The sequence below is a fragment of the Pagrus major genome, chromosome 12 (assembly GCF_040436345.1).
Source record: "Pagrus major chromosome 12, Pma_NU_1.0".
NCBI lineage: Eukaryota > Metazoa > Chordata > Actinopteri > Spariformes > Sparidae > Pagrus > Pagrus major.
Genome location: NC_133226.1, coordinates 18,994,816 through 19,020,888, shown reverse-complemented (window position 1 = coordinate 19,020,888; position 26,073 = coordinate 18,994,816). Strand labels below are relative to the sequence as shown.

Here is a 26,073-nt window from a genome sequence, read left to right as displayed (position 1 = left end):
AAGGCAGGACTATGGATGAAACCTGTAATTGTGTTCTTATTTCATAACCAGAAGGACTTCCCCACTTCAAGCCTCCTTTCTGAAAGGCAATATCTTAAAATTTTACTCTCCAGACATTGGACTGACCGGATTTTTGAAATTTTTAAGTATATATTCTTATTGAAATAGTTATGGTCAGGTGACCATAAATATCTGTTACCCAGAGCAGCTATTTGAGAAGTTTTCAACACAAGTAGCCTCATGTCCACTTGAGGATTACATAGATAATAGCACTTGTACCTGTGTGAGATATCGTAGTATTTTTTCCACCTTTGTGTGTGTGTGAGAGGTGGTTTGCTCCTGAGTGATTGAACACATTCATGCTGATTTGAATGTGCTGGTGTTTTAAGAGCTGGGTTGTGCCCTTCCCCCCCTCACTGGGTTTACTATTGCAGGACGCCCCTCTGTCTGACTGTACAGACACTATTGATGGCCTCGATGTGTCCGAGGGTTCCTATAGTCCTGCTAAATCAATTAGAAAGGTACTTACAGCTCCAGTCACAAATATATTCACCTTTACTTCACATCATCCTCTGAGCCTGCAGATAGGCATTACATCTGGGCCTGATAAGTAAATAATGCTAGAATGAGGCTTTTTTTTTTCTTGTTAAATTTGTTTGGGGGCATGTTCATACTTTTTTCCCCCCACTTTAAGGTGTTGTGGTGATACAGTGGTAATGTCTAAGCCTGGTATTACAGCCATTGATGAAGTAATCTGTGTGTGTGAAGTAGTCTGCTAGGTTTGTTGTAGGAAGTGAGTCTCTCCCAGTGTGCGACCAGGATAGTGTCGCAGCAACAGAAAACATGCCATTAGGGATAGATCAGTTCATGTAGTCAGCTGTAAAGTGTCAAGATAAGCTGAGGCTGCAGCATAATAGTTAGTGCCAGGCTATGTGTTGTGTTCACTGCCACAGAAGAGAAAATAAAGTCCCTGTTGACTGTCAAAAGCTAGTTACCAGCTACGAGCCAGGCTGAAGTAAAGTAAAATAGCCTAAAACCAGAGGTCTACCAACTACGGTTCAGACACGCAGATCATGTTAATCATGGAATCAGGCTTCACGGGAAGTGTAACAGAAATGTTGTGCAGCAACAACAATCACACATGGGTCATTCCATGCAAACTTGCAAAATTTCAGAACCAGATGGAAAAACAGGCTCAATAGGTATCGCACTGATAGAAAACCTTGAAGTCAACACAGTACAAATATCTACCAATGAAGTTAAACCACTGAATATAATATGTAATGGATATCAACACTTTCAAATATGTTTCAAGGAAATTAAAATAATCCTTGTTGGAGAAAATCTACCTTCAAATTAACCCAAAAATGAAAGTTTCTTTGTTCAGGTAAAGAATGACTTCCTGATATTAATTTGATTACTGTAAACACTCAGCAACTGACTATTAAAATGAATACATGTCGCCAAGTTTCCGTAGGGTCTCTTGAATGTTCAGGACAAATTTCAACCCAATCCAGTGAAAAATAAGCGATAAGTGAGGCTTATAATACACATGCACAGAGTCACAAAAATGCTAAAATTTAGCTCAGAGGGCCAAACTTAAATAATTCATAACTTAATCGTATTCAGAGCACAGCTATAGATTTTTACAAGATCTCATGAATTTAATTGAAGTTTCAACATGAATTTTGTCAATAAAATCCATGACATGAACTGGGAGGCCCATGGTGAGTTGGTATGAAATGACCCATATGTATTGATGAAGTGGATCAGATGATCAGTAGCAGAATAGTATTTTGCTTGCTGTGGCAAAACGTTGCCATCAGAAACACTGGAACCTTTCCCTGCAGCTGCAGTCTATCGTAGCGATGAATCCCCAAAACAGCCCAAACTCAGCTGGAGCATGCAGGGTCTCCTTGTGACATGACATTAAACATCACATATGTTTTCTGTACCTCCAATACTTAACACAAGGACACAGTTAAATTAATGTTTTTAATTGATCTTTAAGGTGAAAGATTGATATCATGAGTTTGTCTGTAGGAGAGATTTTCACCATTGTTTCAAAACCTCTTGTTGCAAGTTGAAGTGGGCAGTAAAAGGGGCAGGTTGTTAGATCCAGTGATGGTGGTGTAGTCAAAAGGGAAGTTGAACTAATGAAAGAACTATTGCTGTTTATGTAAGTCAGCTTTTTTTTTGCTTCAGCTTGACTACATCCTGTGCGCCTGGTGATATACTGTTGGCTTTCTCACATCTGTCAGTGCTTGGCTGAATGTAGCACTATTGTATGGAATTAATAAAAGGAAAAATGTTACTTTTAGCTCTTGAAACGAGTGTTTCCTGGATTTTGAAATGGCCTGTAAGCTACAACTGATTCTCCTAAAGATATATAATAATTCATCTATGGCTGAACTTCTGCTCATGCTGCATAATAGTTGTGTGTAGAATGCCTTTGAGCTGAGAGTCTTCAAGTTTTAAAACAGTACAACATTTTCTGACACTGCTGCTATTTTTCAATATATTAAATCCTTCAATGTGTAACCTTTTTAGTAACTTTTTACTGAGATGTCTCATCTCTATCTGCCTTCCTTCTGTGTGTCCTGAAGGGGGAGCTAGTGACCGCGTCCAAGGCCATCATCGAGAAGGAGTACCAGCCCAAGGTCATCGTCAGCAAGCAGGGTCCCAACCCCTTCACCAAACTCACCGACCAGGAGCTGGAGGAATACCGCAAGGAGGTGGAGCAGAAACAGAAAGGGCCTGAAGGTAAAAGATGACGTTAACCTCATCATGATGTGAAAAGAAGAACATACTTTACACACTCTGTTTACTTCTTCATTTTACTTCATTTTTGTCTTTTTTTTACCACAATCCTACTTTATCAAATTGGCAGATAAAGCTTATTTTCTCTTGGCCATTGGTTGTGATTATTTTCCACTCAGATTTGATAATGATACGTCTACATAATGATGAGCGTAGGCAGCATTTAAATCATTGCAAATGAGGGTTTAATCTCTTAAATGTTTTAGTCCTTCTCAGGGTGTAATTGCTTTGCATATACGACAGGGAACTATGTTGTGTGAGTCACAGGTCGCTCCTTCTGTAATCACTCTCCCTTGACCTCCTGCAAGACAGAAAATTACACTCGATAATGGTACTCAGATAAGTCTACAGTTGGCATAGATACAGGTTAATATTGAGCAGAGATCGCTTGAGCTCATATAGTATAACATCAAAATAAGCATGGTGTTTTAGTTAAGTAATGTGCAGCTGTTTTAAACATACACCTTTTATAAAATTAGAAAAATAAGACCTTCCTGCAGGATTTTGCTAAAACCTAATGGACTCTCTACACACACACTCACACACACATGAATCCACAGTGCAGGAACGAGATGGTGGTAGGGAGGGATCGGCCTCCAGCGTACCCTGTCCTGAGCCTGAAACGCTACCGAGGTGTCAGGCCTCAGTCTCCACACCTCTACAGTCTACAGCTGACTCAGCCAGCTTAGAGAGAGCCCCAGCTCCAGCTGCCACACCCGCCACGCCAGTGTCCGAGCAGGACCCTCCTTCCATCGGCCCCTCGAGTGGCGGGCCTGAACCACCTCAGAGCCTCGAAGAAGCTGCAGAGGCGATTGTAGATGACGTTTTTTCTACCGTGCAGGAGATTCTTTCAGCTCCAGATTCCCCTCACAAGGAGTTCCACTGCGCCGTGCTGCGAGCCCTCAGCAAGGAGCCGTTAGTGACGGAGGTGGCAAAGGCAGATCAGGCTCCAGGTACACCAGATGAAGCGGAGTCCTGCCTAAAATCCAGCCTTCCGCTTCCCTCCCCCCCTGCTCAGCCTTGGCCCATCTCACTCCATACCGCTGCACTGGGAATTGTGGGGAACCCCTGCCTGCTGTGTCCTCTCCTTTCTCTGGGGGCTCGGAGTCCGCTGCCATTGTTTTACCTCCCTACCCACAATCTTCAAAGCCTTTTGCTTGATTATTTTTCCCCCCTCATCCCTTCTCTCTGATGTCTTGTGCCAAGGCATCAGAGTTGTGGCAGATCAGATTATCTCTCTGCAGTTTGATTGGACGAGGAGCTGAGCAGAGAGGATGTGAGGAGTGAGAGCGAGCTCATTTCTAAAAGCACCCTCTCGCTTTGAGGGTTCTCGCTCCTCAAGTCTAAAAGTGCTTTTTGCAGTGGAGTGCTGTGCTAACGTTTGAGGGAGCTGTGTCTGAGCTCAGTCATCCAATCAGAACATCCCATGTGTGGACATGAATAATGGTGTCCTCATTCTTTTCCTTCTAACCTGTCCTGGATATATCTTTGTTGGTGTCAACTCTCCCTATTGTGCCTCTGACTGATTTCCAATAAAACTAATGATAGTTTAGGTTCGTTTGGGATATTCTAAGGTTGATTTTTGTGGGATTTGTTTGAAAGCTTTTGCAGTGTTCTCCTGATTTAGGCTTCTTCCCTGGTTTGATTCTTTGTGTTTTCCTCCTTGTTTGTTTGGCAATGTTGTTGGTGTTGATCTCTTCTGATTCTTAAAAAAAAATCAATCAAAATTCTAGCCCAAAATTAATATTTATATCAGTGATTTCTTGATGTATATTCCTTATTTTAAACCCTTTCTAATCATTTAATTTCTGCTGATTTTCATTCAGACACAGCAGAGCTTGTAGAGCCTGAGGAGGAGCCCAAAGGCCAGAAACCCACCTCCACGCCACCCAGCACCCCGGTCATAGCAGACGAAGGTAGGTTGTGCCTGAAGTACTTGACATACCCGGCTCGCCTGGCTCAGCATGGGTTTCTCCAGTCCTCTGGCTGGGTTTTTGAGGCTTTTCTAGGGTCTACAGAGGGAATGCAGCGGCTCCTGCCCGTCCACCTGCCTGTCTGTCTTGGGGTCTGTTCATGTCGTGGTCTTTAATACTACTACTACTACGGGTGCTGTGCTGTGTTTTCTGTAATAAGAGGCCAAGAGGTTTTGATCATCTAATCAGGTTTATACTATGATAGATGGGGAATAGGCTTCAATACACAGTCACCAGATGTAATATCAGGAAATAGTCTATATTTGAATAAAAAAATATTTTTAGCATTGACTTATGGACCCCAGTGCAGACATCTCAGCCTATTTTTGTTCTTTTATTGTTATTTTTCTCCCTCTTGGTCTTTATTACTATTGGATTACACCTATATGAACAGTATCATCCATGATGATACCAGACCTGACCCTAAAAATACCAGGAAGTTGTAATCTTAGTTACTTTAATTTGGCATTATTCCAATTATTTTTTATTGTAGTCACTTAACAGTTATAGTAAGTGTAAGGGAGGAAGGGATGAGTAGCTTTGATCGCAGGTGTAATCTAATAACAATGAAAGGTTATATAACATATGTCTCTATGTACAGTATCTCCTTTATCCCTTCACTTTCATTCTCATCTTTTGGGGGTTACTAAGAATGGTTCCCACCATTCTTTTTAAATTTTTCCTCTGGTGTTTTTTTGTTTTTATCTATTTCACTTTTTAATTTCTTTTTAATTTAACACGGTGCCTGTGGTTTGATCTGCATAGACATTTGTTTCTACTTGTGCTTTTTCTTCTTTGTGGCTGCGATTACAATCAGGAGATGGAAATACAAAAGAGTACCTGTTGCCATAGTAAGTACGTACTGTTCCACCTCCTCGCCACCCTCCTAATTACCCTCCACCCTCCATGCCTTGTGTTTGTTCATATACCCTTTTTCTTTGCATGGCTTCACTAGTAGAGCTGTTCTTGGTTTGAACTAACCCGTTATCTGGGGTTTGAGACTGTTCTGCCGGCTTTAACTCGGTTCTCTGAACTCCTCTGAATCTCTTTCTTGGAGTTGATGGGGGTTATTTCAGAGAGCTCCTCCCTCTCTTGTCATTTGCCATGATTCACTGTCTCTGTTTTTAAAAAAGATTAAATGACTGAGAAATAGTTAAATAACTTGTTCGCACACATTTTAAAATTATGTTTTTGGGGCATCAGAAAATGGTTTGAATTCAAGGGGTTGAGAAATAATGTTATTGTATTGTATTTCAGGTGTGATCCTTCGATCTGTAATATTCATTAAAGTCCCATTTACCCAGCTGACAGTGAACTGGTCTGAACAAAAGTGGAGGATGTTCCTGAAGTAACCCTCACAACCCACCAAACCTTTGCGTTAGATAATCTCTCTTTTCTTCCTGCCAATGATCCACTATCAAAATAACCAAACCTCTCTTGCACATGTGCACATTCTATCAATGTTTATGACACTGTCTTTGTTTCATGAAAGAAATCAGGTAATGTTTTAAAAAAATGTGTTGAATGTTGTTTGTCTTACAGACGAGTTCTTTACCAGGTACATCAGTTCTTTATTTGAGTGTGGCTTTTGAACCAAACTTGCTGCTGTTGGGCTTTGCTGAGACTCACTGTTGGTTTAGCTTGAAAGATGGTTGAGGTCCAGCGCTTGGCTGTGTGGTGGTGTTGGTCTCCATTTTATCTGTCTGTGTGTTCGGCCTCATCTCTGTTCTGACGGATATTAAAGATGTAATACTGGTTTCTCAGGCCTTGGCAAAGGGTTTTTTCCTGCAAGTCTCTGTAGCATGTGGGCAATATTAAAAATGAACAAAGCTGTGGTTTTGCATCTGACTGCACTGTGTGAGCTTCTACCTGAGCTTGAAGGATAGTTGTTTGGATGCTGTTTGGGACTGATCCACCTTCTGGATCCACCACCAGCACTTTTCTTCGCTCTTCTTGCTGGGAGTATTTTTTAAGGATGACATCATCAGATAGTTAAAAGAAAAGCCTTACTGAATGAACTGAAGCAGCCAGCTTCTGTAGTCTCACTGTACGTTTTTTTATTTACTGATGCAAAAAGGACAAAAATGCCATCATAAAATCTTAACAGTTGAAACTGGTGTTGATTTTCTAAATATTGGGTATATGATTTCAGGCAGAATCGGTCAAAAGCAGTGTCTTGTTATCAGCTAGCGACCGTTATGGTTGCAGCTGAAATGGTAACTGCTGCTCGCAGATTTCAGCAGTTTCACTGAGCTAGCTAGCTTTTATTGCTAGCCTTGTGAATTGGTTTAAAATTCCATCTCTGTCTGACTTTTTGATATCTCAAGTTGACTCCAATTAAAATGATTGAAAATCTGCAAACAGGTCCTCTCAATATGAATTGTGCTGAGGGTAAAATGCTCCAGGTGTTAGCCTTGAAATGTCAGCACTTTTATTCTGACATAACCGCTCTTCAGATGTTTACTGCAACACACTTGGACAAGCACAAAGGCTAGATTAATGCTTCATGGTTCATAATTTCAAAAATTATGTGTCACTATTAGGACAGACTTTGAGATCGATCGACTTGGAGAATATATGTGTTCGACAAACCTAGCTAACGTTTTTTTAGGCAGTACCCCCGATCCAATAAAGAGCAGAGCCACAAAATACTGTAGCTTTAATTAGCTCATGATATGCTAACTCTTAGCCATGGAACTGATTACTAGTGTTACTAGTTTGTAAATTAGCCATGTATGCTAACATTTGTAGCTTACCTAGCTAGCTAGAGCAGATAAACATGCTGGTAAAAAAAAAAAGAGACAAAGTGTGAGAAATGTATTGAAAGTGGTTTATTTATAGAACAAAATATAAATCAAAAAAATAATTCTGTGTTTGCAAGTTGATAGAGAGTCTCTTTATTATGATTTTGAAACATACAAACTCATAAAGACCGGAGGGAACATCTCTAACTCGTGTCTGCACTCCCAGCAACTGGATTCAGTGGATATCAGATATAATACTGCACTCACACTTTCTAACTCTCGTTAATAATTCAAGGCCTAATTTTAACATATTATCCTTGCGAGCTTTGCCAGTTTTGATTTGATTTAACGTGTTATGTAACCTCACTTATGCGGATATGTTATCGGAATCTTTGAAAACATTACAATACCTTTTGTGTTGCAGACAGTCACTTTTTCTTTGTTTGTACACAGGGTGCAAATGAGCCAGGGAACTGCACTCATTAAGATTTCCCTGTTGAAATGAAGGTAAAATGAAAGCGCTGTGAACCAGCTTGGGCATGTCAAAATAAGATCAAATAAAAGGAGTCGGAGAGATTAATTAGAGCAAAGTCATTTTTAAATGTAATAAGTAAACAAAGGGAGTCCTGGATAGACGCTCTTCTGTTATGTAACGTGAGCAAGACGGTGCATCTTGGTTTGGCTTTTGGTTCTTTGTCAGGTGAATTATTTAATCAGAGTATTTGTTAAGTGCTCTTTTGGCTTTCAGTGGGAATGTTGCCTGTGGGAAGTGTAAGACTTTTGTGCTTCAAGGCTGTTAAACTGTTCTTTAACTATTTATCTTTATTTTGTCACAATATATTGGTCTGATTTTAAATACATAGATCTTGTAGATGACATTAACTACAGAGGCCTAGCCATGTGAACTCGAGCAGTGAGTGGGTGCTTTTTAAGTAGAAAGTCTTGTTGATTTAGCAGCTTATCCAGAGGTCGATTTGTAGTCTCCTGGTGTGGAAGCTCAGCCGCGCAGATCCATCAGTCTGTCGTCTGCGATCAATAACTCTCCCTTCTCCTCCCACCAGAATCCTTGCCAGAGCAAACCTATAAGGATGAGAGCGACGCAGCCACCCTGAGACAGACCCTTCCCGATTTAACGCCCGATGACCCCTCCGACGCCCCAGCACTTCCTGCCGAAGACACCGCCCCTGCCTCTGCTGCTGCCGCCGCTGCCACCGCGGACGCAGACGCAGCTGAGGGGGAGGAAGCCGCTGACGCTGGCGACCAGGAGGGTGACGAGTCTCCCAGCAAATCGCCCTCCAAAAAGAAAAAGAAGTTCCGCACTCCTTCCTTCCTGAAGAAAAACAAAAAAAAGACAGATTCCTAGATTGGAGAATGTCGGATCGGTCCTCAAGGCTGGCCTCTGCCTCTTTTCATTACCGCTTTTTGTCTGCTGTCATTGCACCCTTCGAGCAAGCCACAGTTACACACAGTTATGCTTTTTGTTGTTTTGATATCATTTGTCGCTGGCTTATTAACCTATTTTTCCTCGTTAGTGTGTGCCAATTTTGTATACAGTGTAAAAATGATTGATTGCATAAAGGTTTTTAATTATTAGAGGCTTTTAGTTGTGGGTGAGTGATGCATTCTGTCTTGTCCACTCCATCTGGCCTTTAATGCATGTCTATTACTACAGGCCCACACGCTCAATGTGAGGTTTTAGGGTTTTATCGCCCTCATTTTTTTAAAGCAAAATAGTATTACTAAACTGTTGTAACCACTAGAATGTATTGGGATTGTATCAAAAAATATGTCCAAGTGTCTTTTAAAAACAGTGAATGCAGAAAGAAAAAGCTAATCTCTCATTTGGCTGGTGGTAAATTTTGACTTGAGAATTATAAATTCGCACAGTGCTAATTTTACCTCGAAAGCTGCACTGATGTGATTACATGTTAGCAGGCCAGGAAAATGCAGTCAAACAAAGTCCATGTTAATGTTTCCATAACTGAAATCATCCAGAAGAAGCTCAATGACATCTGGGTGTTGGTTGACTTTTTTTTTTATATATATATATATAAAAACCTCAAAATCTTCATTTGTCACAGCCTTAACTTACAGGTATGTTGTATAGTGCTTCAGATCTTTAAATGATGTGGACGTTTGGTTTAATATTACTCAAACTGGATTAATCTGCAGATGAACATGATCGAGTCATCCCAGAAAGTGTCGGCGAGCATCGTCTTGATGGGTTGATGATGAATTTGCTGTTGGCTGTAAAGTCTCGAGTATGAAGGAACGTGTATGAACAATTTCTCAGTTAATGTTTTTCATTTATTCTAATTACATGAGCTTTGTTTTGCATTTGCCCCTGGGTTTCTCTCTGTCTCTGAAAGTCAGAAACAGGCAGAAAAGCTCTATATTTTCTGAATTTACATATTGCATTTTGTTCTCGATTATGTCATTTTTTTTTTTTTTTTTTAATCTTCTTGCGCTTTTTCTTGCAAAGTAGATTGAGCCATGATTGCTTGCTGTGAGAGAGCACTGTGAACCTCCTCTTTTATAAACCACTGTCTGGGAACTCATACCACACACTGCTTTTTAGGTAGTCTATCATCATAAATACAGTTGTTACAGAACATGTAAATGACAACGTCACTGTTAAGAAGCTGCATGATCAATCATATTTCCCATCTTGGACTTTTCCTGTGTGAAACTCCCCTCTGAGCAGACCGACTTTGCCACTGAATACTTGTGTGTTTCCAGTTGCAGTAAAGACACAATGTACACTGGAGAAGCAATTCTATTATTTTTCTCTCATGTCACTGATGTGTAATCATTGGTGTGATTGCGAATGAGCTGTGCTTAAGGTTGCAGGGCATTACTACCAAGGCCGTCTCCTCGCATTGCTTCCTAACTCCTGTTTATTCATCCAGTTTTAGTCTCATGGTGAATGGAAAGGCAACGCTAACCGGAAACTAATCTGAGATGCTGGTGTATCTACATCTTTACATACAAGCACAGAATGTCTAACTCATGAAGGACTGCATGTGAAGAGTGCTTAGAGTGTGTACTGTCCTTTAAATGACTAACTACCCCTTTTTATTTGAATTATATTTTATTTTAGCTTTAGCGTGCCGATAACAGTACTAGAGTCCTTGTAACCATGGTTATCATTTGAGTCAACCAGAGATTTTTTTTTTTTTTTTTTTTTAATCTCACAGCTATGCTGATTTGTATTCTCTGTCTGATCTACTTCCAATTTAAATTGTGTCATCATTATACCATCTACAGACTTAATACTTCCACCTATCTTTTCTCATGGTTCTGCCTCTTTCACAGCCATGAATAAAAACACTACCATGAAAGTCAGTATTGTGTGATTGTAGTCATTTTAACAGGACTGCACTGCAAATAACGTTGAATTATAATGTAAACTAGATTGCACATGCAGTGAATCGCATCGCCTCATTGGGCTTTACTATCTGTGCGGGGAAAGACCTCCTCTGTCCTTAGACTGTCGATTTGAGTGAGGAAAAACTTGCCATGTTGGATATTGCAGCAGTGAAATAAAAGTTTAATCTGGAATATCTGGGGAAAAGGTTTACAAAAATGGTGCTGAAATTGATAGAACTGGATGTGCATTTGAAATCAACGTACCATTGTAATAACTTTAAAAATCAGCAGTAATTCAACATGAAATTCATAACAGGAGTATCTACATGTTGCTCTTAAAATAAAGAAACGAGCAAAACACACACAAGGCAGCGGCATGACTTTACTAAGTCATATGTCCAAATACAGTACAATTAGACAGTTGAGATAAAAAAAAACACTTATCTGAAAGCCAGGCAAAAGTACAGAATCAGAGACTTATAATAAAACCACCAAACCTACAGACAGACTCAGAGATGACCACTCATAAACCACACCCTGGCAAACAATGACTGATAACATACAGGTATGGAAAATGTAAAACTAGCTGGGGGTGGATAGCCAGAAACAGACAACTGATGATTTGGGTTGGATGTACTATATGTGGACACTGAAGTAGAGGAAAAAACCAGGACATCAAGTGAGTAATGAGCAAAAACTGGGAAATAAAAACAGATATGTTGTGAAATTATTATTTGCTGAATTAAAATGTTTTAAATGTTTTTTTAATGGAATTTTATAAATCGAAAAAATGGGATTTTTAAATTATTTTAGCATCAAATTATTTTAAAAATGCTCCAGTGAGAAAGAAAGTATGGCGGCCCCCTTGATGTGATCAGCCATGTTGTTGTGAGCTTCTCTTCCAGCCGCTAGAGGCGCTGTGAGGGAGAAACCAAACCGGAAGTTGTGAACTTTGACCTCCGTCTGTGCCTCTGTGCATGCTGGACATGGAAACAACGTGGAAAGCAAAAGATTAAAGTATTATTCGTTAAATTTAGCGTTGGCAGAGAGTTAGTGTCACATGTTTTCTTCCGCCTGGATTTAATAACTCGACTCCCAAACGCGGCTAAAAGGTAAACTCTTCTGTGGTAATTTTAGTTTGTTTACAAACTGTTGACGGGCTCATAGAGAAGCTAGTTAGCTTCCCTTCTTACATGCATGGCTATAAAGTAGCTCACTTTTTACTCTAATAATCGTCGTTTTTATTACATTTGATATATTAGCTTTGATAGGTACACTGGAGTCAACGCATACATGTGAGTGTCGACTTAAAACTGCCCTAAATGCTACCTGTTAGCTTATGTTAGCCACCTGAGAGGATGAGTAGTATTCAAGATCAATTTTCTTACTATAGCAAGTCAAACCAATTCCAAGAACAGAGATAGTTTTCAGTGCACATTATCACATTATTGTAATCCAGCCTTATTTGCAAGTCTTTCTGTAACGTCAGTGTTAGCTCATCAGTCCACTTCTCTGCTTCAGATGGGGAAGGTGCCTAAGAAGAGGAGCCTTGCTGACAAGGTCCGCAAATCCAAGACCTCTACTGAGATCAAAAACAACCCCTTTGAGGTGAAAATCAACAGGAAGAAATTTGATATTCTGGGGAGGAAAAGTAAGCACGATGTGGGTCTGCCTGGTGTGTCTCGATCCAAAGCCATAAATAAGGTAAGAGAGCATCTCATGTTACCCCTCACCTTCACCATACTAACTGTATGTATGCATGTAAGAGAATAATATGAATTTTAACCCTCATTTTGGACTTGCAGGCTACCTTGTGCTCTGTTATAAGGTAGTGTTAAAGGATCATGATTTAATGTAAAGTGACGCTGGCCCGTCACACATTGACCCTGTTTCTATGGATGAAATCATGTTTTATGAATGAATATACTTGCCATGTATACAGTGATTTGTTGCGGTATCGGTAAATGTGGAAAAGATGAATTATTGCACACTAAATTAGATTAATAGATTTCACTTTCAAATCTTTTATAGTGTATTAGATAAACTATTACAGATTTCATACATAACCTAAATTAAAATATTGATTTGTTTATAGACTGTAGCTGTTTTCAGCATCAAACACCATCTGCACGTTGCTACCGTGAAAACTTCCAGCTGACCTAACAAATCTTCATCTTTTGATTATATCATTATCTACAAATAGCCAGTTTTTGTTGTAAATTTAATTTAATGTGGGCACAACGTTTTGAAAATCAGTCAATCAGTCCAGCATTACAGTCCAAGAACAATGTCGGTCACATTATGGACAGTTTAAAAGCAACTGATCAAAATCGATACAGCAGAATCAGAGATATCACTTTTTTTTTTATTCCACGCATTCTTCTTTCTTTTCAAAACCTGGTGTCTACATCACCCACAATGCAACTTAGCAACTGAGTGACATCACTGTAGGCTATTTATCAGATTACATGCAGCTTCCTCTGGAGCAACAAAAGACTTCATACTACTTTTCGACATATGCAGTAGTACTCCCCAATACCTGTAAACACACTTTAACATGTAAAATGAACACCCCGGGAACTACAGCTGCAACAAGAAGTGTAAAATGTCAGCGTGAAACAAATCTGGTGAAAATAAAGAAAAGGAAGGCACGCACTTTTCTTCTGATTCTTCTGTCAGATGAAATAAAAGTAAAGTAAAAGACAAACAGTTTTACAGTAGCACTGTATCTGGCAGCCATTGGTCACAGCTCATCATCCATTTAACACTATCTGTGCTGTGAAGCCTCACAGTAACACGCTGGGAGAGGGGGTTTCTGCAGGATAGTGCATGAAGAGAACTGAGCTAAAGTTGAAATGAGGATAAGTGTTGAATCTGCAAACTAAAATGTTCTTCTACTTTGTGGTCTTGTATGTTCTGTATGTGTATAATGTGTGTTTTTTTCTGCTTATCAGATCGGATTGATTGATCAGTGATTTAGCTTTGACTTAAGTCTTGTTAAATTAAAAGGGAACATATTGGTGACTCTAATAAAGAATCAGTGTTTTTGTATTGTGTTGGAGCTTTGTGTGTGTGTGTGTGTGTGTGTGTGTGTGTGTGTGTGTGTTTGTTTGTTTGCGTGAGAGGAAGTGGACAGAAATCAAATGCATTTCTCATTTTATTATATCTTTTAATCTGTAGAGAAAAGAAACCCTCCTGAAGGAATACAAACAGAAGAACAAGTCCAACAAATTAATAGACAGACGTATTGGCGAGTATGACACCAAGATGGCACCAGAAGACAAAATCCTGCAGAGGTATGCGATGGAGAGACAGGTCAGTGATGTAATCATTTGTTTTACCTGCAAACAATAAGGAAATAAGGGCTTATAAAAGTATTCGAAACTAAATTCTCAGCCAGCCTTTGCTTTATCTCTCAGCGTGTCCACGATAAGAAGGATGTGTACAACCTGAACGAGGACGAGGAGCTGACTCATTATGGCCAGTCGCTGGCTGAGATGGAGAAATTCAATGACCTCATGAACAGCGACGATGAATCGGAAGAGAAGGGTCTGCTGTCAGGTGAGTGTTCCAGTTATTAATAATTATAAGAAAAAAACACAAGAAAAATTATAATCAGATTTCTCAAAATGCAAAAGCCATGAACTTGGGTTGTTGGATGTTTATCATTCAAAACCCACAGCTTGATTTGAGAAGTCATGTTAAAGGTGTCTGAGCGGATATATTATAGTGTTATCTTTCTCATCCAGCCGAGCTGACCGCCTCCCACTTCGGAGGAGGAGGGGGCCTCCTGAAGAAGAAGACACCTGGGGATCAGGAACAGGAAGAAGGAAGCCACAGAGCCAAGTCCAGACAGGAGCTTATTGAAGAGCTCATCCAGAAGTCCAAGCAGGAGAAGGTGAGCAAGTAACACGATCCTGTTGATTGATTTGGTTCCACACAGACCTTTTAACCTTGTAAGTGTGTTTTCTTTTTACACAGTGACTGTAGTGATATTCTAGAGACGATGAGACTCGTGGTCCAGATGATTAACCATCTCGATTTTTTCCTACTATTTCAGCGGGAGCGACAGGTGCAGAAAGAGGAGGCACAGGAGCTGACGGAGCAGCTGGATAAAGAGTGGAAGAACATCCAGGCTCTGATGGTGAAGAAGACGCCCAAAGCTGAAAGTGATGACAAACCGGAGGAGAAACCCAAGGTAGGGTCGCACTGATCCTTCAACACAGTCTGCTTTCATCGATCTGTGGCAGAGCCTGATATTTCTCTGTGTGTTCCAGCTGGAACAGTATGACATGATGGTCAGAGAGCTCGGCTTTGAGATGAAGGCTCAGCCCTCGGAGAAGATGAAAACCCCGGAGGAGCTTGCACGGGAGGCGAAGGAGAAGCTGCAGAAACTGGAGGTTTGCTCATAGTGCAGGGCGGTGTTATTATCATTACCATATAAAGTTTTTGTCTTCAGACGTTGAAATGCTCTGTGCTTTCTTCAGGCTGACCGTCTGAGGAGGATGATGGGAGATGAAGTCGGGGACAGCGCACAGAGTCAGGTCCACATGTCTGCCGATGACCTCAATGATGGCTTCATCCTGGATAAGGACGACAAGAAGACCCTGTCTTACCAGGTACGAGAGAACTCGTTTATTTCTGGAATATTCTCACTTTTATATGTGAAACAGAGTGTGTTTAACTCTTTTGTCTTTCCAGGATGGAAAATGGAACATTGGAGAGGCGTCTGAGGAAGATGAGGGTGAGGATGAAGACGAGGGAGAGAGTGGTGAGGAGGAGGAATCGGAGGCAGAGGATGGAGATGAAGAAGAAGAGGAGGAGGGGGAGGAGGAGGAGGAGGAAGAAGAAGAGGAGGAGGAAGAAGACGGTCATTCAGACCTGGAATCGGAGCAAGAAAGCGAGGATGAAGAGAGTAAACAGGAGGATGAAGATGCCAGTGCCAAACCGAACAAGACTCTCAGCCTAGAGGAGTTGAAGGCCCAGCAGGAGGCAGCTAAAGCTGAGCTCCCGTACACATTCACTGGTAACGGCAAACTCATGACAAGTCATTAAAATCAGACCTTAATCTGACTCAGAGCCTGATTTTAGAAAAGAAAGCTGCTTTAACTTTTAATCAGTTTCACTTCTCCTCCTTGATTCCTGCTCTTATAGCTCCAGAGAGCTACAATGACCTGAAGGATTTGCTCCATGGCCACACTCCGGACAACCAGCGCATCATCATCGCCAGGACTCAGAAATGCAACCATCCCAGTTTAGCTGCGGGAAATAAGCTCAAACTGCAGGTACAACATGAAGTATATTTGTGTAAATTAGTTTGGTACTTCCGTCGCTGTAGACAGTTATAGGTTGTGTCCAATGCTGTATGAACTCAGAATGACCACTTTTACAGTCAGATTTATATTCCACTATTTTTCCAATTGTGATATTTTCCTACAAAATAATGTTCCGGGAGATGATAATCGAGTTTTAGGAGCTTGTATACAGCACATTCAGTTTGTGTTGATGCTGTAGGTTGTGATGCACGGCCTCGCCAACAGTTTGGAAGGCTGGGTAGAGACGCGTGCCCAAAGGAAAATAACACATTTGTGGTCCAAAGGAGAAACACGACTACTTTTAAACATTGTGAAAGACTTCAACAGGTTTTTAAAATATGCACAAATATTGCAAGGCTGACCTTTTCAAGAAAGCGGATAGACGAATGAAAGAGAGGCCCTCTGTTTGTTAATAGGAGTTTGCATGGCTGCATTTTAACAGAAATATCAGTGGAAAATGTATTTTCATCAGCCATGTAAACAGCTTCAAAGGAATATTGTCTTTTTTTCTCTCTGTTTGTCTCAGAAAATGTTTGGCTTTCTGTTGGAGTACATCGGAGAAGTGGCCACCAGGAGTCCACCTGAACTCACCACCATAGATAAGCTCATACCGTGAGTTGAAAAAGTGGCTTCAATTCTCAATTTTTCCTCCTGATTCAAATATTTAACCCTCAAAACTAAACGTCCTGCTCTGATTTGTCTTTTTCCTCTCCGCAGAGAGTTGTACACCTTGTGCCAGATGTTTCCAGATGCAGCCTGTAAAGCAATGCAGAGCATCCTCGGAGACGCTGGTCATAGCATGGAGGAGGTGCTTGAGGACAAAGGGCACGTTGGTTTCCCAGCACTAGACATGGTAAGGGATTATTTTCTGTGATAAACATAAACATGTTGAACATTCACCGGGGTTGATAGAGTCTTTAGTTTTTAGAGTCACCCTCCTGTCAAAATGTGATTATCTTCTTCTTCTACTTTTAAGTGTTTATGAAACAGTCTTGTTTCTTTTGTCTTTTGCTAGCTTTACACTCGGGCTATTCAACTAGTTTAAAAGTAAGAAACCCCTAAAAAAAAGGTAGGGCAACCTGTGTGTAGCCTGAGAGGCAAAACCCAGGGCAAAAAGGCACACCAGATAGGATTTTGAAAAGTCAGGGAGATATGCCTCCCAGTGGAAAATATGCCTTTGTTTTTGGTATTAAATAAAAATATTTTCTGTTTATGATATACAGCCACAGTATGTTTGTTTTTGTGTTTCAAGATCGTCTACCTGAAGGTGACGGCCCTGCTGTTCCCCACCTCCGACTTCAGACACCCTGTTACCACTCCAGCGCTGCTTTACATCAGCCAGGCTCTCACCAAGGTACACACAGTCGTCAGTGTGTTTGTTATCGTCTGTGTTGCTGGAGCTGTCTTGACTGTTCTTGCCCTCTATCGGGATTTCGCCATCTCTCATTCTGTTTGAACCCCGCACTCGTTCTCTCATTAGTCATCCTGTTTTTCTTGTGCGTTTTCTCTGGATAAGAAGAAGCTTTTCATGTGTGCGCCTCAAACATTTTCAGTTATTCATCGAAAGTTTCCAGATCACAACAGCTGTATGAAGTTACACGGCTGTTTTCTTCCCCAAGCGGCAGCTGAAACATTCATTGTTTACATGGCAGTTATGTTCAACATTTCATCATACCCGTGTTTTTCTCTCTGATTTGTGCATCCTCAGTGTCCAGTGAGGTCATTACAGGACGTGACATCAGGTTTAGTGCTGTGCTGTCTGGCAGTGGAGTACGTCTCTTTTTCAAAGCGCTTTCTGCCCGAGCTCGTCAACTTCCTGGCTGGAACGCTGCATTTGGCCGTGCAGGACAAGACATCGCTAGGTAGCTGCTCACTTGTGATTCACAATACATTTTCACAAGTCTGTCGTGCATGTTATCGGTGCTAGCATTTGGAAGGTGAAACCAAGCAGATAGACCTTGCAGGGTTCCTACAAAGTTTGGAAAAGGCTGTTTTAAAAAGAATAGGAATATACTTATCGAAAAATGCTTGATTTTTCAACATAGTCTGGTGTTTCATCCACACAATCATTCACATAATCGAATATCTTTTGATATTTAAATGAAACAATCTTGTTCCTGCTTTTAGAGTCTAGAAATTGTTGGTTTCGTCTTCTTAAAAGTGCTTGAATTCTACTTTTAAAAAGCTTTACAAAACCCCAGCTTTGACTTTGTGTTGCAGGTTACGCTGTGGTGCCGCCCTTCAGGCAGGCAGGGAAGTGCAGCGATCTGCTGGTGTTGTCGAACTTGGAGTCTTGCAAGAACTGGAGCAAGAAAAGCCTTCCACTGTCGTCTACGCAACAGCTGGACCTCAAAAATGACCTCGACAGGGATCACCACAGGTAGGAAGGGAGAGGGAGGAGCAGGATATCTTCACAGTGTTGCAAGTCTATCTTAAAATAAATTTAGCTGACAGTTTTACTCGACCTTCACCTTGATATTTGTTATTTTCTGTTCCAATATTATTTCAAAATTTAAGCCACAACCCTTCACATCTGTCCCCAGACATACTTTGTTTACTCCTCTGTATATTCAGCTGCCCTTCCAGAGACTTTCAGAAACAACAGATAACAGATAAAAACGCCTTAATTGGACGTTCAGAACTGAGTCAGTAACAATACCATGTATTAACAGCAGTGAACACTTGCCTGGTGAAAATTATAGGCACTTAGTAGGAAGAGAGGAAGTGTGAGAAAACCATTTGTCTTCTCACAGCTTCTCATGTTCGGTTTGGACCGATGGGACCACCAAAAAGAAATGAAACAGCAACACAGGACGAGATGAAGTGAGGCTGATTAATTACCTTTTTATAGAAAAAACGACGAGCTCATTTATTCTTTTGCCAAAAAAATAACTGAAGACAAACTGGAAGCACACAAACACGCACTCATAGAGATCGGTCCTCTAACCAGTTGCTTCACGGCATTTTATTTAAACGACAAAGGCTGAATGTGTGCATTAATAATGAATATGAAAGATAAGACATCAGACTGTGTTTACCTGTACAGACTGTGTGGCTCTGAGCTGATACATCCACTCGTGTGATTCTGATGAGTCGCCAGCGTGGTTTCACACAGCAGCTGGTGTGTGGGCACGCAGCAAAGCTTGCAAACAGGCTGCGACGGACCGTGATTGTGCACAGTTTGTGAGAGTATACATTTTTATTTGCACTCAACTAAAAATTGATACTCACAACACACCATGAAAGACTCTGACTCAGACTCTGTGATGTTGGAGAGAATTTGATTGAATTTATTGGCGAAAAGAAAATTACGTAAACTCCACTTGATCATTTCTGTATCTAATATCAGTGGCTTAGACTGACGCTCGCTGTAACCCTGATCAGTAAATAATCTTTATAATACCTTGCCCGGAGGTCTGATCCAGCCCAGTCGCTTCCACCGCTAAGAACAACAGCGCTGACTCCTGCTCATCACACCCTGGTGCCTGGTCATATTCTAATTTCTGCATCCCTTCAGGCCTCACAGTGACACATGAACACCAGCAGCTGTGTGTGAAGAGTCTAGTTGCTTTGGTAATTACTCTCAGGATGATATTATTGGTAGAGGATAGAGTGAGTGTACGCAGCGTGACACCCTGTGTCTAAATGTGTAGAGAATACATGTATTTGCGTACATAAAGACGACCTTTATTTTTCCGCAAAGTGGTCGAGTCCCCCGAGGTCTGTACAAAAACAAGAACGACAAAAAGACGAAGGTACAAAATCACACGATGTCAACAAAACGGGATCAGAAAACAAGTGAACCTACTCTACAGTACACACCGAACAGACCTCATGGTATAATGGTGACGAACAACCTCACATCTCGCATCTTTAAGTAGTGTTCAGCAAAGTGTTTCATGTTTGACCGTTATGGCAGAAAGGATTAAACTCTCGCCAAAATGCCAAATTATTTACCTCCATACCTGGCTGATATTGTCATTATTAGTCAAATGAGAGACGAGGACAGGAGGGGAGACATCAGCCACTGTCCGCGTCTTAAAAGTCTCAAGTCTACGTGAGCGAGCGAGTGTGGAGGGTCGATGAAGGCGCCTGTGGTTCTGAGACAACTTAAACATCAGTGAGGAGCTCCATTTCTCGCTCTCTTAATCAGTCTATTGCCTCTTATTGCGTGCAGTCGACACAACATCTCCTTCCTCTGAATACTGATCAGGATGTTGATTACCATGGCAACGGTTCAAAGCTTAAAATCATTTTGGGTTAGCCCTAAATTGTAGATATGTTTATGTATCTCTCTGCAGGTTGGCGTGTCTGTCTACTTGCCTGGACCTGGTGAAGAGATGCTGCCTGCTCTACAAAGACCTCGTGTCCTTTGCGTGCATCTTCCAGCCAATCAGAACGCTGCTTTCCAAGCATCTCCCAGCCCAAACATTACCAGAGCTGTTCCAGGTTGGTGCCAAAGAGGATTTGGATACAGCGAGGTTCTTCCTCTTATTTTCAGTTTCTCCTTCATGATGTTTGTTTTGTTGCAGGAGCTTCACGGTGAGATCCTGGAGACCATCAGCAGCGCTCCTGTGTCTCACAGTCGGCTGGTGTTGGACAAGAAGAAACCCATTCCTCTGAAGCTGCTCACACCCAAGATCGTTGAAGTGTAAGTAACAAGATTGAAAATGTGAGGTGAAGCGTGCAGGTGTGCAGGTACGGCATCTGTTGAAAATCTCTTATTTCCTTGTGTAATCAGGTTGGACTATGGAAAGAAGCGCGGCAGCACCAGAGAGGAGAGAGAGAAGGAGCGACTGCAGCACAAGTACAAGAAGGAGTTTAAGGGCGCTCTGAGGGAGATCAGGAAGGACTCGCGCTTCCTGGCCAGAGAGAAGCTCAACGAGGTCATGAACAGGTGTGGATAACGTACAGCATCAAACTAAAATAAGAAACAAAAAGGTTTCTGGGAAAAGCCTCTAATGTTTTACTCGTTCTGTTTTTCAGAGATGCCGAGAGAAAGAGGAAAGTGAGGGAACTCTTTGGCAGTTTGGCCACTCAGGAGGGAGAGTGGAAAGCCCTGAAGAAGAGGAAGAGGAAGGGGAAGTGAGTCAGAATCTCCGTCTTCGTCGAATGGACACGTCAGATAACAACCTGCACGAGGTTGAAATTTGTGGAACTGCGAACGTCGTGGATTATTATTTTTTTTATCACGAGGATGAATTCAAATTTCTCGTCTCAACACACGTTTTGAGAGAACAGACATGCAAGTTGTCAAATATTCTGATGTAGGCGTCTGATGTGACGATCAGATCTGTTGTTGGAGGTGTCAGTCAACACATCGGTGATTTTTTTTTCCCCACCAGGAACCATCACTATAACCTACTGAAATATGAAAAAGTATCTGTCTGTTCTCTTATTTTCCATCAGCAATAAATGTTTTTCCACTCAGCTCGGGAACATAAAGTCAGATTTCTGTCTGTACATCCATGAGGTTTCATTAAACAGTCATTTTTACATGTATGTGTGATCGTCGGCTCTATTGCATAAGACATATGTATTGTTGAGTGGGAGTCTTTAGAGGGAGTGAAACCACAGACACACATCTTGTTGAAAGAAGGGAAGATAGTGAGGGTCAGCTTCAACATTTTGTAGGAGAGAAAGTTTAAACCTGCCTGAAACAAAGAATGATGGTTGTGGATTCACATATTTTCAAGGGAGTACAACCGAGTGGGTGTAGTCAGGCAGGCGACAGTGAATCGAGATGAGGTTTTAGAGTTGGAGTGATGTAGTGTGTCGTGATCACACCGACAGAGATGAATTGGTATCATATTTTATTATATATTTTTTCAACTCGATATCCTTCTGCTTCCATTTTTAAGATAAAAAAACTAACTCTAGGTTTTAAAAAAGACACCTACTCTACTGAAATAAAAACAAAAAGTAGACTAAGAAAAAAACTATTACTAACTGAAACAATATTGTGTACATTGTAGGTAGAAAACAATACAAATATAGAGGAAATGTCTTTAGTTTTTTGGTATTTTGTTTGAATTTGTCAACACAAGCATGAGGAGACACTGATGCATGTTTACTGAGACTGTCCTGTCTACAATTATGACGAGAACAATTTAAAAAAAGACAAAGAGATAGCCTAAAATTGAAACTAATAAAAACAAAACAAAAACATAGCAAAATATCTTAAAACGTTTACGTTCCTGATCAGATCCTACTGTAAGATTTCAGGTCAGAGGCTTCACCACATGACAGAGAAACATTCAAAGCTTCCAGGTTGGTACATTCACGTTCGACTAGTCCATCAGGAAGAGCTGGTTAATGTTTGGTTGATTGGGTCTGACGGATCTGTGGTTCCCTACTGATGAAACAGAAACATAGCAATAAACTCTGTTGATGTCTTATTGTAAGATCCCAAGGCTTCACTCAGCACTTAAGTAGTGTTTGGATTTAAAGGTCTCTGCAGCCTGAAGTGACGTAAAGACAGCTGCTTTAACACAAGATGACGTGCGGGCTGCTATTAAATGTTGGCTGTCTCGGCTCAGCAGTTTTCTTTTAAAGCCATCTCATCTGTTAGAGGCTCGATGGTTGATGTGCTCACCTCATCTGTGTGGGTCATTTTCATGTCCTGCTGCTGCTCTAATGCCACGTTGCAAGCTCTCTGACATCATAGTGCAGGTTAGTCACACGGTTTTAGTCGGGGCTGAACACATTTTCTCACATCTTATTGTTCACATGTTCTCTCAGGATCGTGTCCGTTGCCTCTTGAGATGCTAAGTAAAGCAAAGTGGAAAGTTTAAAGGGGCACTATGTAGTGTTGGAGAAGAAATCCTGATAATTTCATCTATTTATGAGCCACTTTTGCCTTTATGCTCTACGATGGAGGAAAAATACAAAACATCAACATGGTGTTGTCTCAGTACCTGAGTCTCTGCACAGAGCTGTGATGAACAACAAAGAGTCATCGCCTCCCTCGAGTCTGCAGAGATCGTTGAGGAAGCAGCCGTTGACAGGTGTACGGATAATAACAAGTGAGCAAGTCCAAGGCTTCTCTGCTGGATTCATTATTGAGAAAGGGAAGGGAAGGGAAGAGTGGTGGATGACTCACTGTTGTAGTAATCTTTATGTAAACTGTGATTCAAGCTTCACTAAGGCCATGTTTACATCCTCAACAGACTTTTCAAATAGGCTTTTTTTTAAAAAACCCTTGAAAACCATTTTATTTCTTTAACATCTCAATCTATCTTCCTCAACACACGTAACAGAGTCTGCAGCTGGACAGATGTTTACAGCATGTTGTCAAGGCCGACATGCTTCATTGTAATGACACACTGCTGTTACAGGCAGGATTATTGTTCCCTTTGAATCAAATGCCTTAAGACATATTTTCTGATGAAAGCGTACAAAAAAATAAAATCTCATCGTGAATCCTGACATCGCTAAATCCTTAAAACAGCAACATGTTATTGGTGCATGGACACATTTTGTCCTCTGCTGACCTAAAAAATGATTGTTTGCACGTGGGGAGGTAAACCCTGGCAGGTCCCCGCAAAAGAAAAGGTAACGGCTGCTTTGCTTGTTAACGTTTGTAGCGGTAGCGAACAGGTTAGCCACTTTCAGCGTGTAGGTTGCTAACTTGTAGGTTGTTGTTGTCGTTTCATGTAATGTTAGCGATGGGGGGTTTTGATAAACAGTACACGGAGACAGAAGAAGGAAGTGGGGGGGATTAGGCGCCTAATGTCAGGCTTTATGCCAACATGCGGTAAGTCAGACTGTAGCATGGCTAATGTTAGGCTAATGTTAGCTTCACTGTCAAATTCTCTGATGGTTTTGAGGTGGAGGGTTAATATTGTAAAAAATGTTGTCAGGTGCAAAGTGATTGTTTTGTTTATCTCTGAGTAAGAGAAAATTCACTTCCAACCAGGTTTGTGGGCCAGTAGTGTAACATCGTTGGTATGTTTCATCAGTGATCTTCGTTGTTGCCAGTTTGTGGAAGAAAAAAAGTAAAAATAACTGATTTTTACATTATGTGGCCAGTATTGCCCTAACATTAGCACGCTAGCGTTAGCAATGTGAACGTTTGCTAGCTAGTGTTAGCAAAGTTAGCACCTTCCAACTGTTTTATTTTTGTTTTAACAAACTAATCTTTGCTAATAATATGTTGGATTCATGTTAATGTGTATTTTCAGACACATTTACAGTAAAACTTTGGCAAATTTCACTGTAAACTTTACAATTTTAACAACTTTCGAAATATTATCGAACATTTTTGCAGCCACCCTGCAGTAATAAGGGAGCTGTGGACCTTTAAACCATCAATTATGTTTTTTGCTTGTATATTTTTTCAACTCCAAGTGTTAGATAGTCACATACAAGAGTGTATCCTATCCTAGCCTAGCCTATCCTATCCTATCCTATCTTATCCTATCCTATCCTAGCTTGGCCTATCCTATCCTATTCTATCCTATCCTATCCTATCCCAGCTTGGCCTATCCTAGCCTATCCTATCCTATCCTATCCTATCCTAGCCTATCCTATCCTATCCTAGCCTAGCCTATCCTATCCTATCCTATCCTATCCTATCCTATCCTAGCCTAGCCTATTCTATCCTTGCCTATCCTATTCCTGTGTAGTGGATGCATGTTTCTTCTATTCTTATATGGCTAGAAAAGATAAGTGTGAAACATGACTGACCCCAAATGTTAACACACAGATAAATGAACAAAACATCAGCACACTTTTGGCATATTTTATTCAACACTTAACTCCAAATAAATTCCTACCACAGCGTTTGAGCTGAGTGGTTTTTACATGCTCTTGGTTTTCAAAAGTCCATTCAATATGAGATATATCAGAGATAACTTAAAAAATACAATATGAATGCACAAATAGCTCAGCACTTTATAGTCCACCGCAAAAAACAGCGACAGTATACACACAAAAATAGAGAGTATCATTATGTTTCCATTTCAAACAGATCACTGTCAGTTGTTCATTTATATAGAGACACTTAGGTGCTTGAAGTGGTAAATGGTAGTATATTTCCATGTTTGAGTCATTGACATAGCCACACTGTTAGACAGAAAATGTACACATATACACACACACTCACACACACACACACACATACACAGTGACTAGGTGGCATCCTCAGTGGTAGGGAATCACTGTAAATGACAGCTGGTCACAGGTGACACACACCTGAGGCCCCTTTCAGGACTGAAACACACCACACACACATACACACACACATAATTAAACAACATCTGTCTTTCTCCACAACATTTACACATGTACCGCTGCACACACATACGTAACAACACAAACACACACACACACACACACAGACGTTGGGCACAGACTCTGTAGAAGGACCATAAACGAGGCACAACGGGACTTGGCAGAGCGACATGGAATGTTTTCGGTCATTGATCTTTGATTGCGAGGCTTTCGATCATTTTAGTCGTCGGTGTCCTCCTGAGAGAGAAGAGGGACGAGAGAGAGGCAGTGAGTTTACAGTCTCAATAAAACACCCCCCTGCAAAAAGTCATCATTTTATAACCCAATGCGTGATCTTTCCATCACCCGAACCAGAAGTGTTTTTGAGCCAAAACCTAACCAGAATCTTAACCACAGCGTTGTTCAACCCAGCTGCAGGATATGATGTTAGCAGTTTGTTTCTGGAAACCACAGATACGCTAAAAGGATGTTTTCGACGAGGGCTGATGGCGAACTCGGGACAATTTCCAGCTGTTTGCGACAACCAAAACTGGATATTTTTCACCGTAAGTATGGCCAACTCTAGCAGTGTTTGTGGAGAGTTTTTTGAAGGAGACCTGGGGACATTTCCAGCCGTGT

General features: G+C 41.0%; 2 protein-coding genes across 5 annotated transcripts in view; both read left to right on the top strand.

Moving 5' to 3' along the window:
• add1 (adducin 1 (alpha)) overlaps window positions 1-10,882 on the top strand; it is a 30,984-nt gene extending 20,102 nt beyond the window's left edge. The window contains exons 13-17 of one of the 4 annotated variants that reach the window (XM_073477593.1): window positions 2,607-2,763; window positions 3,381-3,773; window positions 4,647-4,736; window positions 5,611-5,644; window positions 8,599-8,689. In XM_073477593.1, the coding sequence (XP_073333694.1) occupies window positions 2,607-2,763; window positions 3,381-3,773; window positions 4,647-4,736; window positions 5,611-5,644; window position 8,599 (675 nt within the window). In that variant the 3' untranslated portion in view covers window positions 8,600-8,689. Of the gene's footprint in view, window positions 1-2,606; window positions 2,764-3,380; window positions 3,774-4,646; window positions 4,737-5,610; window positions 5,645-8,598 lie in introns of all 4 variants that reach the window. The other 3 variants (XM_073477595.1, XM_073477592.1, XM_073477594.1) reach the window with 3 other exon arrangements.
• A 979-nt stretch (window positions 10,883-11,861) lies between these two features.
• nop14 (NOP14 nucleolar protein homolog (yeast)) lies at window positions 11,862-21,717 on the top strand. Its single transcript, XM_073478166.1, has 19 exons — window positions 11,862-12,018; window positions 12,428-12,610; window positions 14,087-14,221; window positions 14,326-14,467; window positions 14,656-14,804; window positions 14,967-15,104; window positions 15,184-15,306; window positions 15,394-15,525; window positions 15,608-15,932; window positions 16,061-16,191; window positions 16,748-16,833; window positions 16,939-17,074; window positions 17,474-17,575; window positions 17,930-18,083; window positions 18,442-18,601; window positions 20,523-20,670; window positions 20,754-20,872; window positions 20,963-21,118; window positions 21,208-21,717. The coding sequence occupies exons 2-19, from the start codon at window positions 12,428-12,430 to the stop codon at window positions 21,308-21,310; spliced, it is 2,622 nt and encodes an 873-aa protein (XP_073334267.1). The 5' UTR covers window positions 11,862-12,018; the 3' UTR covers window positions 21,311-21,717.
• Window positions 21,718-26,073: the final 4,356 nt, after the last annotated feature.